Source organism: Melopsittacus undulatus, chromosome 3, assembly GCF_012275295.1.
Source record: "Melopsittacus undulatus isolate bMelUnd1 chromosome 3, bMelUnd1.mat.Z, whole genome shotgun sequence".
Lineage (NCBI taxonomy): Eukaryota > Metazoa > Chordata > Aves > Psittaciformes > Psittaculidae > Melopsittacus > Melopsittacus undulatus.
Window position 1 is genome coordinate 37,632,225 of NC_047529.1, and position 14,976 is coordinate 37,647,200.

At 40.4% G+C, this 14,976-nt stretch overlaps 1 protein-coding gene across 1 annotated transcript in view; it reads left to right on the forward strand.

Annotated features, from left to right (window-relative positions):
• The first annotated feature begins 6,533 nt into the window (after nucleotides 1-6,533).
• The window catches only part of MLIP (muscular LMNA interacting protein), a 114,954-nt gene continuing 106,511 nt past the window's right edge, over nucleotides 6,534-14,976 (forward strand). The window contains exon 1 of the mRNA XM_034060437.1: nucleotides 6,534-6,593. Coding sequence (XP_033916328.1) covers nucleotides 6,534-6,593 — 60 coding nt within the window. The remainder of the gene's footprint in view (nucleotides 6,594-14,976) is intronic.

Here is a 14,976-nt window from a genome sequence, read left to right on the forward strand (position 1 = left end):
TCCATTGGAATTCTCTATCTTATTCTAGCGTAATAAAGAATTCTTTGTATCAGATTTGGACAGGACCTGTAAATTGTGTTTTATGAGATCTAAATGCAGGAGGCATCTTACACAACTATGCACCTGAAAGTGAATTGAAAATCAATTTCTTATACTTGAGGAACTGAGACTCTTTTATCCCTTTTCCTGATTTGTGTATAAACAGAACACCTCAAATTTTACTTACTGTGATATGCCAGTATTTCATGTATATATGTATGTGTGTGTATACACAAGATAAGCATTTAAGAGCAAATGTTCTTGCATAACAGTGTTCTCTCCTTCAATTCTCTTCACTGCTGTTCAGGTTTCTAGTGCATTTTGAGGTTCTTAAGAAGAGCCTTTTGGGATTGATCTTTATTTGAGGTTCTGTGGTGCTGCCTTAAATCGGAAGTGTGGTCTGGCTCTGACTTTTTTTCATGTGCATAAAGTATGCATTTATGGGTTTTATGATCTGTATCAATTTATTTTCCTGTAAATATAATACAGGACAACTCAGTACCTGGTAAATCCTCATCTTTTAGTCACGTTCTGAGGCACTTCTCAGGTGGTCATTCATATCTGACTAGAAAGAATGTTGGGAGCTAGCTTTCCTGGAACAAGTAAGTTCCCAGGAGAGTATGGCTGTCACAGAGTTAGAAGAATATCTCCTACTGATAAAAGAGATATTTTATCTAGAAAAGGTAGGTTTGCAATAATGCTATGATATCAAGATTTCTCTTGACTCTCAACTGCATCCACTGTGGCTTTTTCATTATCTTGTACATCAGCATCTTAATTGAAAATAGCAATAGGAATATTACACTAATTTTCATTCATTTTCAAAATGAACATTGCTTTAGAATCTGGTATGGCTTTTATAATAATGACTGTATTATGTGGATTCCAATTTGAATTAGCTTAAATGATATTGATAAATGAAGTTATATTCAAAAATATTTGCTTCCTATCCCTTTTCTTCCTCCAGAATAAACAGGGTACTTCCATAATGACTTAATGTTTGATCAATGCATATTGCAAAAATATCAAGCTCAGAACCCATAAACTCTTTGGCAGTCCAGCTAATAACATACCATTTATTATTGCTTTATTATGTCTTCCAAGGCTACAGAGTAAGTAAACTAATTCAGCTGTTATTAACCAGCCATGGGCTGCAGGAAAAATTTGAGAGTTGAGAAAATTTGAGAGCTGTTGAGTGTTCTCAATTTCATTCCTTTTCCTCCTCATGCGCAGGTATTTATTTTAGATTCTTCATTAGGTCTTGGAAGTAAAAATATTTTCTATCAAAGTTACGTACTTTTAACCAAATGCTGTCAGCATTCAGATAACTTTTAAACACTATATTCTTTTCAAGTGATTTGATTTGAAAGCACATTTTGTATTGCAGTGTTGAGGATTTCCTTGTGGGTATAAACTTACAGTGGTAGCACTTTCTGTGGAAAAAAAAACTGAACACAAGCTGACAGATGAATTCAAATGTTTTTGTAAATGACTGTGAGCATTTTGTAAATGGCCAAACACAAAATCCATCAGTCAAAGCCTCTGCTACATGTTTATTTAGGCTTTGCTTAAGCAAAAAAAAAAATGCTAGGGCAGGTGATTATATTTAATTTTTCTTCTGCAAAAGAGGGGTAGAGGTAGAGGTCAGATACCCATGTCCTTATCAGTGCTGAGTAATGTATCTTTTGAGGTTTGGTGTTTGATAAGCATGGGCGAGACAAGGTGGAAAAGGTATGATGGGAGTTGGCCTGTTAATGACAGCTCATATCCTGTGCTCTTGCTTGCTGCTCACCTGGGAGGTGCCTAGAAAAAACCCACTGCCTGACTGTGGAGCAGCTGCTCATTTTCCATGGGCAACTGGCTTCTTCTTTTTGCCAGCTGCCACATCACTTATAGGATAGCTAACAAGATATTTAATGCTTTACTAATGTATTTTGTTAGCCATGTCTCAACATTGCTACATCCATAATTGTGAAAGAAGGCAAGGCAAACAGTATCACTGAATATGGGAGGGAAGATTTTTTTTTTGCAGTGCACCTATTGAAATATATTTTACAGACTGGGGTATAGCAGTAATATTCAGGAACATCATGTGTATATAGCTGAAACAATGGTATGCAACAGAAAAGAGGTCAGTTGTTCCACTGCTGTCTGTGCTTCTGGAGGACAGCACATGTAGGACCTTGCCAGCAGAACGACAGTCCACTTTGACACAGTTGACTTAAAAGCTCCACGAAGAGAAAAAAAACAATCACAGCTTTCATTGACTGCCAATGCTCAGAGCTCTCAGAATCCATTTATGGTACTACTGAAATAACCCTCATTGGTTTTACCCTCAAATGTATTCAAAGTTTCCCCTTTGGAGAAAATTTACCAAGGAGCCTCCTGCTCCCTGCACGTGACACGTAGGGCTCTGCTTTCGCATGTTCAAAGCAGAGACTTGCGGTTCCTGTGATGTTTCCCTCTTTTTCCACGCCTGCTACCTTCTGCTCTGTGAATGTTTGCAGAGCTGGCGGGGTGGGCCAGGGAGTGACAGCAGCAGCTGCCGGGTGCTGCGGCAGGAATGTGGAGCCACCTCTCCTAAGGATCAGCTTCCCGCCCTTGGCTCCAGGCCGCCTGGAAGGTAAGCCTGCTCCGTGTACGGTCCCAGCCGCTCTGTAACGCTCTTCATTTCTGTAAGGAGCATGCCATGAAATACCAGCTAGAAACACTGCTGAGGTCCTGAAGTTTCCAGGCATGTGCGTGTGACCTTGGGTGGATGTGCTGGAGTAACGTAAGAGATTCTTGCTGTCATGACATGCTGGGGCTGACAGAAGGGTGGGCACCAGAAATAACCCGGAAAGCTTTATTTGCAGCTTCTGCCAGAGTAGTGGTTACAAGTAGTAAGAGACCCTACTGGGTTTTCTTTTAGCTTTTATGCTTTTTTTAAGTATGGGACAGAAATTCTCTTCACATCAGACCTCAAAAAATCACTGCAAATATGAGTTCTGTATTACTTGTTGTTCTTTTAACTGTAAATAAAGTAGGTGGCTTTTAACTGAGTATATGATTGAGCACATCACGGTCAGAATTAATACTTCTGACTATTGAATGCTTATGGTGTGTTTGATGCTGAGCAAACAGAAAGAAGTGGTGCAGATGTATGATGTGTGATACAGTCATTTGCTGGCAGCCATGGGCTACAGCCAAGTCACACTGAATATGAAAATGGGTAAAGTAAAAGAATTGCTGTAACCACATGAGTGAAAACACAGCTGAGAGTGACCCACAAACATCACAATAGTCACTTGCTTCCTTCTCCAAGAACAGCAGATCAAATGAGCACAGAAAATACATCTGCCTAAATGGTTTATTTACATAGTACTTCTATTTTGGGTATTCAGTACTTACCTCTTACAAAAAAAACCCCAAACCAAACAAACCAGCCCTCCTGTCCCCATCAACTTCATCTCTTGGCCTTTTGTTAGGTCCTGCTTTGAGAAGAAAAACAGGTGTCAAGAGACCAGTGACTGTAATAAAAAGAAGTAATTGAAAACAGCACAGTAATTTAGGCAATGTGTAGAACATGCTCTTTACTTAGCACCTGTTTACTATGTATTCCCTTGCGAAGTAAAACAGGAAATAAGTAGTTACTAATGGTGTCTTAGAAAGTCCTTGGAGTAAAATACCCATTATTTCTATTTAGGTATAAGAAATGTACTCCCATAATTATATAAACACAATTTCTCATATGGTTAGGATCATGGTCTTTCCTCCAGTTAGTCTTCAAATGTCATGTTAAACAAGGTATGGTAGATAATAACAAGATGTCAGCCTTTCTGAGCTACCGCCAGGGTCCTTATGGATTAGAATCCAGGCCTTGCACTCAGTATTTCTTTTGCTCTCTGATTTTAACATGATGGCATGAAGTTTGCTGTCATATTGTGTTGCATTCCTTGCTTTTTGCTCCCATTCCCATCTCCAATGCAGTCTGCTCCAGCTCCTTAGCACTTTCAATGTCATCAGCCTGATGCATACAGAGTACGAGTTTCCATCCATGAGAAATCAGGTCTCTCCTTATCATAGTGTTTTAATTTTCACCTTTTTTTCCTTTTCCCCATGGAATCTCCTATTCAGGCTGTAGTAGCCACATTGTTAATGAAAAACCTACTTATAAAGCTGCGTACACTCATTAGCATCTTATATGGAATTATGATGAGTGAAGTCACTTCATAGTCACTTCCCTGGTCTTTCCGTAGTGATCACCTTTAACATTCACATGGGTGAGCTGACACATGAAAACAGATCCTGGAAGCAGAGAGTATAAATATGACTGAAGATTATGTTTTAGTGTAGTTAGTATGAGTGCTAAGTTACACACAGCATGAACTCCAGATACAGCCTGCTGTTTTATCTACGTGTGTAACCATTCCTCAGCACAAGGAGGGAGAGACTTCCCTGAGAGCTGCTGTTTGAGTGCCTGCTGACAGCTGGGGTATCCCAGCCACTGGTGGGATAGAGCTGTGGAGTGCATTGGGCACATGTAGCTGGACATGCCCACCTGAGATGCTCCAGTCCTTGTCTGTGATATATAACCATTGCAAACAGACAGGTTAATGGGAGTGGAGATGCTTCAAGTTTTTCACACGCATTGCAGGAATGATCAGTAATGTAAGCAGCAGGGTAATGTAATCTGCTGTTTGGATCCTACTGAAGGCCTCCTTTGAGGACACTAAGTGGTGCAAAAGCATTATACAAGTCTCTCACCACAGGGATATGTTTCAGCCTCATAGAAAAGATTTCAGAGATACTAACTTCTTAACACTGTTTGCCTTCCTGCTGAAGAGTGGAGAACAGCTACAGCTTTCCTCTGGGTATTATGTCACTTACTCTTTTATCCCAGCATTTCTGGGAAAGGCATTGGGGTGTATTTTTACTCTTGTGACATCAAGTGCTTATTTATTCCCTCAACTACGGCAGCCCTTGTAGGTTTGACTGGTTCTTTGTGTTTGCCTTGCCACATTTACTCTTCTACTGGTTGCCATACACTTCTAAAAATGAAGGTAAAAGAGACTAAAGCAAAATAATTGTCACTGGAATAAATTTTCTTCGCTCTGAAGAATGTTTCAGAATAGGAACACTCTAAGGTTGTTTTGTTTAGGTCAACTTTTTGTATGTAAACTGTATACACTATTGTGTGATGACTTCTTTGATTGCCTTTTCTTTCTATTCAAGGCTCTAAAGGTTATGTGAGTACAGTATCCATCTAGAAATGAGGAGAAAGGAGTGTTGCTGTAATTTCCACAAAGATGAAAAAGGCTTTTATAGTTGTCTGTCTATGTATCTATGTATGTATGTATGTATGTATGTATGTATCTATCTATCTATCTATCTATCTATCTATCTTAGAAGTCTCTTTCACCAATGTGTTGAGAGGAAGAGAGGGAAAGGATGTGTGTTTTCTTCACTAAGGACTTAGATGCTTAAAGTGCCAGCTTTACAAAGGGTTGTATTTCTTAAGGAATGAGATTGACCAGAGAGAATGTTAAACATTCTTGTTTAACAGTAGCAAACATTTTCTGTGATTTTGTGTCATCATGCTTCCCCTTCCCTTGCTTGTACATGAAGAGCTAGTCTTGTGTGAATCACCCCCAAGACAACATGAGCTCAGTTGATGTGGCAACCGGAGGGTGTGTTATAAACCTTGGCATCCACAGAATAGCTGCCAAGAGGTTCCCCTGGTGCTACAGTTTCTAATATTGGCCTCCTGACTTTATCACTGTGAACAGGTTATTCTTCTGCAGTTAACTAACAAACTCCATAACCACCATTTCTATGGGTATTCATTTTAGATGCTTACTGGTCTTTTCTTGTATTTAGGGGTGCTCACAGAGCCTACTGAAAGTTTTGCGATTTTTTCTGCATTTCAGAAATCCAAGATGTCATGTTCTAATAGTAGAAAAAGACAGTACACTCTGCATGAATGTGTATGAGCATAGCTCAGTCCCAAATACCCAACAGAGAAAGATCAATAGTCATGCTAAAGCACCAATTAAAAATGCTGTTCTGTATGCTTTCTGCCTCTACATAACATAACATATAACATATGGTGCCAGCTAATCATATTTGATGTTTTACTGGCTTAATAATCTCTGTGAGTACAAGCTGGTGCTACTGAGACAACAGCTATCTATTTTCATGGAGTTTTTCAGTATGAGCTTTTGGGGTAGAAGGGGGGAGTAAATGGGGCCAGTAACCAGAATCCCTCCTGAACAATTTTCTGTGATGCCAAACCAACATTTATTGTTATCAGAGGCAGCTGCCTGCCCTCTCCCCACGCTTCTATTTGTGGATTTTCAACAGCTATAAATGGAAACACGCGCTGACCAGAAATCACCACAGTGCTGTCTGATGTTTCTCTCTCCCGACTCCAAAAGTACTGGGATATCTAACATGTAGTCAGGTTAAATCACTTCTGCTCAGTATATTAGGGCATTTTCCCCACACCCTGGGAAATGGAGGTAGGAAAACAGGTAAAAGTCTCAGGAAGAGATGCTTTAGAGGAAAAGCGAACGGTAAGATATGTGGAGAAATGTTGTTATTTATTTATTAATCTATTTATTTATTTATTTATTGATAAGAAGGATAGGTAAATCTTCTGTTGTACTTTATAGGAGTATTTCCAGGCTTCCTTTAACCACTGACCTTGAAGATTAAAACTTCATTCATGTATGTTAAATTAATTGTGATGGTACGTTTCCGTGGAAATACCGTGAATTTGTGAATGTATTTTGTGTGCATGTGAAGTGCAAAAACTGAACTCTCAGTTTAACGTCGATTTGTTATCGTAACCCAAACCAACAGCTTATAGTCTGTGGTTTTATCAGAATTTTCTCGAAGGACTCTTTCATGTCTTTGCACACTATTATTCATAACTCCAGACCAGCAAAACTCAGAAGAAACTGTTTGCCTGGGTCTGGAGTGTGTCTGGAGCTTACAGAAAAGAGCTGTGATCAAAACAAATTATTAAAAGAAAGCCAACACAGTCAAACCAGAGTTTATTTTTAATTAGTTTGGGCTTGAAATGCATTAACAAGGCTATATTCTTGATGTCACAAAAAGGGTAGTTTATTCTTCACTTTGCAAAGCTGTGAAGGAAGGTGGCCATCACTTCTGTTAAGAGACAAATTAGCACTGAGTTTTTTAGCACTTATCTGAAATAGTGGTGGTGTTGTGTTAGTTTGATTTCATGGTGCGCCAGCATTTACTCTTGTTTAATCATGACATTTGCCTCTACTAGCCTTGATTAAGGGAGACTTGGCAAGCTTGTGTTAGTTAACAGTTTTAAATACAGTTTCACCCAGGCAAGGGGAAGTGCTGAAACTGAAAGTAATGACTTGGCCTTAAAACACCTTTTCTTTTTTTATGAAAAGAAGTATTTATATAAAGAGTAACATTCAAAACAACATTGGTAAAGCTTTATCATGATGTTTTGACTAATATCTAATGTTTTACTTGTTCATTTTCTCACTAATGAATTCATCTGTTATATAGTGACTTCATTTTGAATTTGTGGTTGATATATGAAAACTCTTAGGAAATTAGGAAAATAAGGATATTAGGAAATCAGGATATTAGGATATTAGGAAAACTCTTCAAAATTAAAAGCAAATGTGAAATCCACAAAAGCTTCAGGAAAGCTTTCGAAGGAAATATTTGAAATTTTGTTCTAGCAGATATATAGAGAGAATACACATCAACGTCAACAGACACTATTATTATGTCATTATTGACTGCATCTTAGTGCACAAAATATTGAGCAGGCAACCTTAAATCAGGCTTTTCCACAGTGCAGAGCTCTTAATTTGGAACCCTAATAATCTTCTGATGACTTTTTCTGTGTGCATTTACTAATTTTAAGGAGCAAACTGGGGCAAACAGGGATCCCACTGATGGGAGCCACGCTAACGCTTGTGTCAGGTCACCCGCTGTTTGGTTGTTTCAAAACTGAATCCTTGTAACACGGTGAGGTGAGAGGGTCCCTGTCAGCAGTGGCAGGTCACATCCCTGTGAGTGCTCAGCAAGAGGGTGCTCTTGGTGGGTTTCATGGAGCTCTGCTAGCAGTGGAGGAATGCCCTGGCCCCATGCCAGTCCTCCTGCCTCTATCCCTGTCCCCTACCAGACAACATCTAGCCTCCTCTCTGCCCCATCTCTTTATTTGCTTGTTTAGCCTTAATGCCTTTATTTTGGTTTGCTACATGGATTTCACTTCACCATCTCTTTTCGCTGGTTTGTACCTCCTGGGCTTTTATTGATTCTGTCCTTTTCTCTTTGTTACATGCAGGTCAGGTCAATATTCCAACACTGCATGGGAGCAGTGTCAATCTGTGCTACAGATACTATTTGTGCATGTTACATGTGCATTTGTTGATGTCTGTGCACATATTTAACCTCAATATAGCAAAGTCACAAACCATTTTGTATTATAGGTGCTTGGAGGTGTCAATTTTCTACATTATGTGCTATTAACTGGATTTTATTTTTTTCTTTATGTCTATTTTGTAAATCATAGGATAACTGAGGTGCAAAGGGAGCTCAGGAGGTCTCTAACCAAGAAGAGTATAAAGCACTAACAATGAGAATCTGAATGTTCATTGAACAAATTCAGTTGTCCAGCCAGCATTTTAGCCATCTACTTGTTGATCACTAAGGCCCTCATATCCTGGCAAGGATAGGAGAATGTTGTGGGAGACAGTGTGGAGGCAAGTCAGGGTAAATGACATCCACTGCTCTCTCAATCACAAATCCAGTAATTTCATTGTAGAAGGCAATTAGGTTGGTCAGGTATAATTTCCAAGTGCTGTTCCCAATCACCTGTTTATCACAGGCAGGGGTCGGTCGAATAAATTCAAGTCCTCCCTGTCTTGATCCTTATCCACTGCTGTTGATTTTCTCCTCCCTGACCTCTGCTGCTGACCACAGAGGTCTGGGAGACCTTGCTGGTGAAGGCTGATGCAAAGATATCACTGAGTCACCCTAGTCTTATCCGTACCTGCTTCCACCTTCTGTGCTGCCTTTTCGCACTGCAGCTCTGCTACAAACTCCCTGTTTAGCCCCACTGGTGTCTTGATAAGTCTGCTTGTCTTCCTGAATATCAACATGGACAGTCTTGTATGTGTTAAGAGGTGGTTTTCACATACATGATGGCTTTCCTAAGCTCCACCTGTTTTCAAGCTGCCTCCCATGGGATCCCACTTACCAGCTCCCGAATAGGCTGAAGTCAGCTTTCCTAAAGTCCAGGGTCTGTTCTCTGGTACTGGTCTTCCTCAGTCCCCCAGAAGATATTCAGCTTCGTTACTTCTCAGTCACTGCTTGCCACTGAGTATCACATCCCCAGCTAGTTCTTTCTCATTTCTGTATAACAGATCCAGCTGTGCATGACATCGGTTGGGCTGTCTGGTGCCTGTATCAGGAAGCTATATTTGGCACCATCCAGAAATCCTCTGGGTTGCTTGCATCCTGCTGTTTTGTTCTCCAGCAGGTGTCAGGGAAGATAAAAGTCTCCCATAAAACCCAGGGTCTGTAATCCAGATACTTGCTTGTGTTATTTAAAGAAGTTGTTGTGAGGAGCATAATCTACTTCCTCACCCCAGCTGTGTGGTCCTTAACCCAGTCCCAATGTGATGTCACCATCACTGACCTCCTCTGATCCTTCCCTGCGAGTGCTCACCTACCCTGTTGTCCAACCTGTACAAGAGCTCCCCACAGTTAAGCTGCTGCTTCACATTGAGAGATCCTCTTACCTTCCTCATCTTTCTGAAGAGCCTGTGTCTACCCAATACATCACTATAGCCATGTGAGCTATCCCACCACATCTCAGTCATTTCTACAATGTCACAGTCCTATGACCTATATATATTTATGTGTGTAAGAAAAATCTTGGGCTTATATACTTTGTTACAAATATTTCTACCCATTTTCAAAAGAACAAAAACTATATAATCCTGAAATTATTCTGATTGCAGCGTGCCAATTAAATAGAGACCAGTTCATGCTCAAAGGATAACATCCATAAATGGCGACTTCGCAGACAGTTTTATTAAATGGTAGTGTACCTTTGCATTCATTGTGTTCTGTGGATAAATAATATAAAATTCTCTACCACTTCAGGATATTTCATGTAATATTTGTGAAATTTGTTATTAAAGAATTTTTGTCTTTGCTTCCTGGAGGAAAATTCCTCAGCAGACAGGATCCTGAAGAGAGCCTTTGTGTGAAACTGGCTGTGGAAATGGAGGACACATTTTGTGATATGAAAAAAGGAATGACTCACTCTCAAATACATTAGGCCAAGCAGATGGGCTCAATTTTCCCTTTCATGACAGATTTTAGCATAGCTCAGAAGGACCGAGTAATTCCAGAGTTCCCCCATTGAAATGACGGCTCAGCTCAAAATAGTCTGTTTACATTCTGAAGCCCTCTTCCATTAATGCATATTACCTCTATTATTTGAAATCATTGTAATTATATTTTACACTTGTCTGTTTCCTATTCGATCTCTTATCTCCTTGTGAAAATGCAGCACCTGAAGCATAGTATTTAAAATAATGTTTATATTGGTATGTTTAACAGGGAACATCTTTGTGCTTTATTTTGCATTATAAGTGATTTTTGTTTTTGTGGGTTTTTGCCTTCTTTTATGGTAAGAAGTGATAAAGAGAGAATAGAATAAACCAAATGAATATATGGATCAGAAAGAATGCCATGCACTGCTTGAAACAGCATTAAGGTTAGCTTCTGGATGAGAGGATGGACTCTGTAAGAAAGGGCTGCAGGACTTCATGCAGAGCATTAGCATTTGCTTTACACAAACAATATGTGGCTACAGCTCATACAGAGCAGACAGTTCAGATCAAGCCTACGCAACAGAAACAACAGTTAATCTTTGTTCACTGGTAGCAACAGAAGGAGCCCTGTCAAGTTAGGTCCTCTCTGTGGAAACTAAAGAATCCTGAGAGAAGACAGTCCATTTCCTGAAGTTTGCCACCTAAGGGAGCACAAACAGAATGGAAGATGGTGACTAATACTGTGATGACTGGCCCTGCCTGCAGGTTTAGTTGTTGATTTAACTACGTGTAAACCAGGTGAGAAGTAAGTATGGGACAGGAAGGGTTGTTTGAAGAGTAGAAGAGGAGGGAGGAGAGCTGAATGGAAGCTGGTGGGAGTGGCCATGGCAGGAGGTACCAGATACAATCACCCTCCCCGTGGGGACCACTTTACCAGGTCACCCTCTCTCTTGTGGTGGTGAGGGGTGCTGCCAGACAGGCAGAGATGGCAGCACAGCCTCCAGGCTCAGGCTGTCACATCTTAGCCAGAAGCAGGACCCTGTGGTCAGCGCTCTGTCCTGCTACCTCTGGGTATGCACCAGGCTCCCATAGCAGGTACTGCTGGCTGCCTAATAGCTGCTGCAGTAATGAAAGGGCTGAGTGAGCAGGGGTGACTGTACTACTGGTCAAACAGGCATGGTAAAAGGTCTTAGTCCAAAGCAGCAGGAAAGGAAGAGGAGCTGAGGGAAGAGCAAATGCTTTTATTGTGCATATACAGGGAATCAAATGCCCAAACAACAGGATCATCTTTGGCATCAGGAGAAATCTCTGCAGTTGAGTAACAAATAGAATAGCCACTTCTGCCCACGGCACTGGAGAGGAGCTGTGCTCATGCCTGTATGGATGACAATCTCTCCTGGTTTCCACAAGCAAATGCCCTTCCAGATTCACTGCAGTGGGTGGGAAAGGAAGCCTGCAAAGGTTGAGGTGGGAGGAAGAAGCTTGTGGCTCAAGTCAAGCAACTTGCATTGTAGTCTGTGAGAGAGACAGGTCATGAGGTGTCTCGCATGCATGCATGGCTCAGGGGCTGCATGCTTGTTTCTAGCAAGGTCAGCAGTGTAAGATCATAGAACAATCATTGCTGAGGTAAGCTAGGCTTCTTTTCCTTTATAGAGAGAAGGTGATAATCACTGGGTGAGGATGAGATTCAGGAAGTGAAGTACAGTGATACAGCCTGGAGTGCAGAATGTATAGGTGCTTCAGCAGGTTACACTCTGTGGGAAAGGCAGTGGCATGTATACAATGGACTGCCAGATACAAACACATCATTTTTTTGCCTCTCCTCTCCCCTAACAGGGGACAGGCTGGTAAGTGCAAGGCTGCAGATCTATGTGGCTCAGACGAGAGGGTAAAGGTGAAAGGTAAAATAAGAATTTTTTGTTTGTTTAAATCCTCTTTCTTAACTGGTTTACTTTACGCCTTGACTTTTCTATTTGTTTCCTGTAAGAACACACCTACTCAGCAAAGAAACTCCTTAAAATATGTTACCCTGCCTGAATCCATTCCTCAGTTGATTAATTCGGTACTGAAGTATGAGCATCATGCTTGTATCCATCATAGCATATGAAACTAAATTGACACTCATACTTACCTTAGAGTCAGAGAAGTTTTTATGTGTGTGTATATATATTCTATGATTCTGTGATATTAACCTTTAAAGTTAGGCAAGCACTTTACACATACCATGCTTTCAAACATTGTTACATAAGCGTGCAATCGTGAATTACTTCTTCATTGCTCAGGAGACTTCTAGTGTGTTACAAGAAGAATCAAGACTATGTCAGCTTTTTACGATATGCAAGCTTTCTAGTGTGTAATTATAATAATATGTAAAAAAGGAGATTTTCTTGAGAAAGATGTAAAGCTGCATTTTAACTAATTGACCGATACAATATACACAAATGAATACTTCAGATGAAATATAAGGAAGAAACCTTTTATGATGAGTGTGTGAGGCACTGTCACAGGTTGCCCAGAGAAACTGTGGCTGTCCCATCCCTGAAAACATTCAAGGCCAGGTTGGATGTGGCTTTGAGCAATCTGGTCTAGTTGAAGATATCCCATCTCATTGCAGGGGGATTTGGACTAGATGACCTTCAAAGGTCCCTTCCAACCTAAACCATTCTATGATTCTATATTTAAATGATTCCTGCTTATCTAAGAAGAAAGCTTTATTTTTTTTTCTGCTGGAGGTTGCTTGTGGCCTTCTCTGGGAGCTTCTGTCATGCAGCTGAGTTCAGGTGGGTGAGTCGTCATACTTAAGGAGTTTTGTGCTGCTTTGTCCCAGGTTAGAGCAGCCTCAACTGAAAGGGTTTGTCATGGGAGACACTTTCAAATATCACTGAGCTCTGAAGTCCAGGACTGTGTGGAAGCATGGATTACTTCAGCAACTGATCACCAAGCAGGAAGGAATAAACTTGGAAGCTCCAAGTAGCAGAATATTTTTAGCCCTGTTGATGTGACATTAAACAGGAACAAAGCAAGCAGGAAACACTGAATCCTGGTTTGTCCTCCTTTCTAATCCTGTCATTTAAGCTTTCACCTTATTGAGCTTGTGATACATTTTCTTTAACCTAATGCCAGTTATACAGCACTGCTGAAACGACTAAGGAAGGTTTTGGTTGCGTCAATGGGAAAAAAGCTATCTTGGAGGGATGTCATCAGCACATTTTTGGCTGGAGGTTGTGTGGAACATTGCCATGCAATTTCATGCAGGGATTCAGAAGATGAGGGCAGCAGATTCCTGCAGGCACTTGAATGTGATAGTATAAGAGGTTTTTTAGGAACAAGTAGCAATTGCATATTTGAACTTTTTGCAGTGGGGAAAGATATGACCTCCTGTCTTATCAGCTGGATCAACTGCTGCAACAAAGTTATGCAGGGAAATTCAAATGATTGCATTCTGGGGAAGGCAGCAAAGAAAGAACTATTAACATGGAAAGACAGCCCCTGCTGATAATAGTTCTGGGAATATTTCTAGGCACTGGAACTTTCTTGAAGTCAGTTGAACTGAAAGATTGGTCTGTGGTATGATATTGGTTTGGTACTTGCCTGAATGATACCTATGTGTAGCTTGAGAGATAGAATGGGTGAGAGGCCATTTTCAGAAATAAGTTTGGATATGGAGACCATTACTGAGAAAACCCGTGTGTTTTCAAAAGCTATTCCTCAGGAATGTGGGAGTGAGTTATGGGTGATATTTGGAAAGATGTTCTCTGTTACTGCTGCTGACACTGAAATTCAGGACAGACACTAGGAAAATCTGTTAGAAGTGTGGGGTGGCACTGGAACAAGCAGGGAATTTGTGGAATATCCACTCTGGGGAATTTTCAGGACTCAACTATATGAAGCCATGACTGACTTGACCTTGCTTTGACAATAGACTTACCTTGAGCTGGATGCTGGAGTGAATGACCTCCAGAGGTCCCTTCCGAACAACTTTTCTTTTGGTCTTTGATTTTGAAGCTCCACTACTGCATTTGTCACGAAACATGCTAACAGTTTTTTCCATCTGCAAAACACCTTTAACACATTTAACATGGATACACAATGAGACTTTTTTTCATTAAGACCTCTTCATTCTTGCATTATAAACAAACTGCTTTCAATTCACTGTCCTTTGAATTCTGAAAGCACTCGATAATACAGCAGTGCCATTAAATCTGTTACTTTGATATGAATTCTTGGAAATAGAGCTACTTGACAATGGAACAGAATAAAAGGAAAGAAGTGATTAGTGAAAGGGAGGAAGAAGGTGGATGTGAAGTGGGCTAGCCTTTGAGGGCAGCAGGCAGACAAGCAATAAGAAACTTCCATGTTTCCTTTGTATCAGCTATGAAATGAGTAACATTTCAGTTTGTTTTGCCCATATTGCCCTCCATGGATACACCATTAAAGGCTAGTAATTAATGATTGCTTGTTAAAATAATTTTCTTAAATGCATTTTAGGCATTGAGTCCAAGCATCTTAAGCACTAACTTATCCAGAAAAATCAAAGCCTTTCGAAGAAAATGATAGAAATATCAGGGCATCTTTTTTTCTGCTTGTCTTTGAAATAAGGTAGCAAATACTG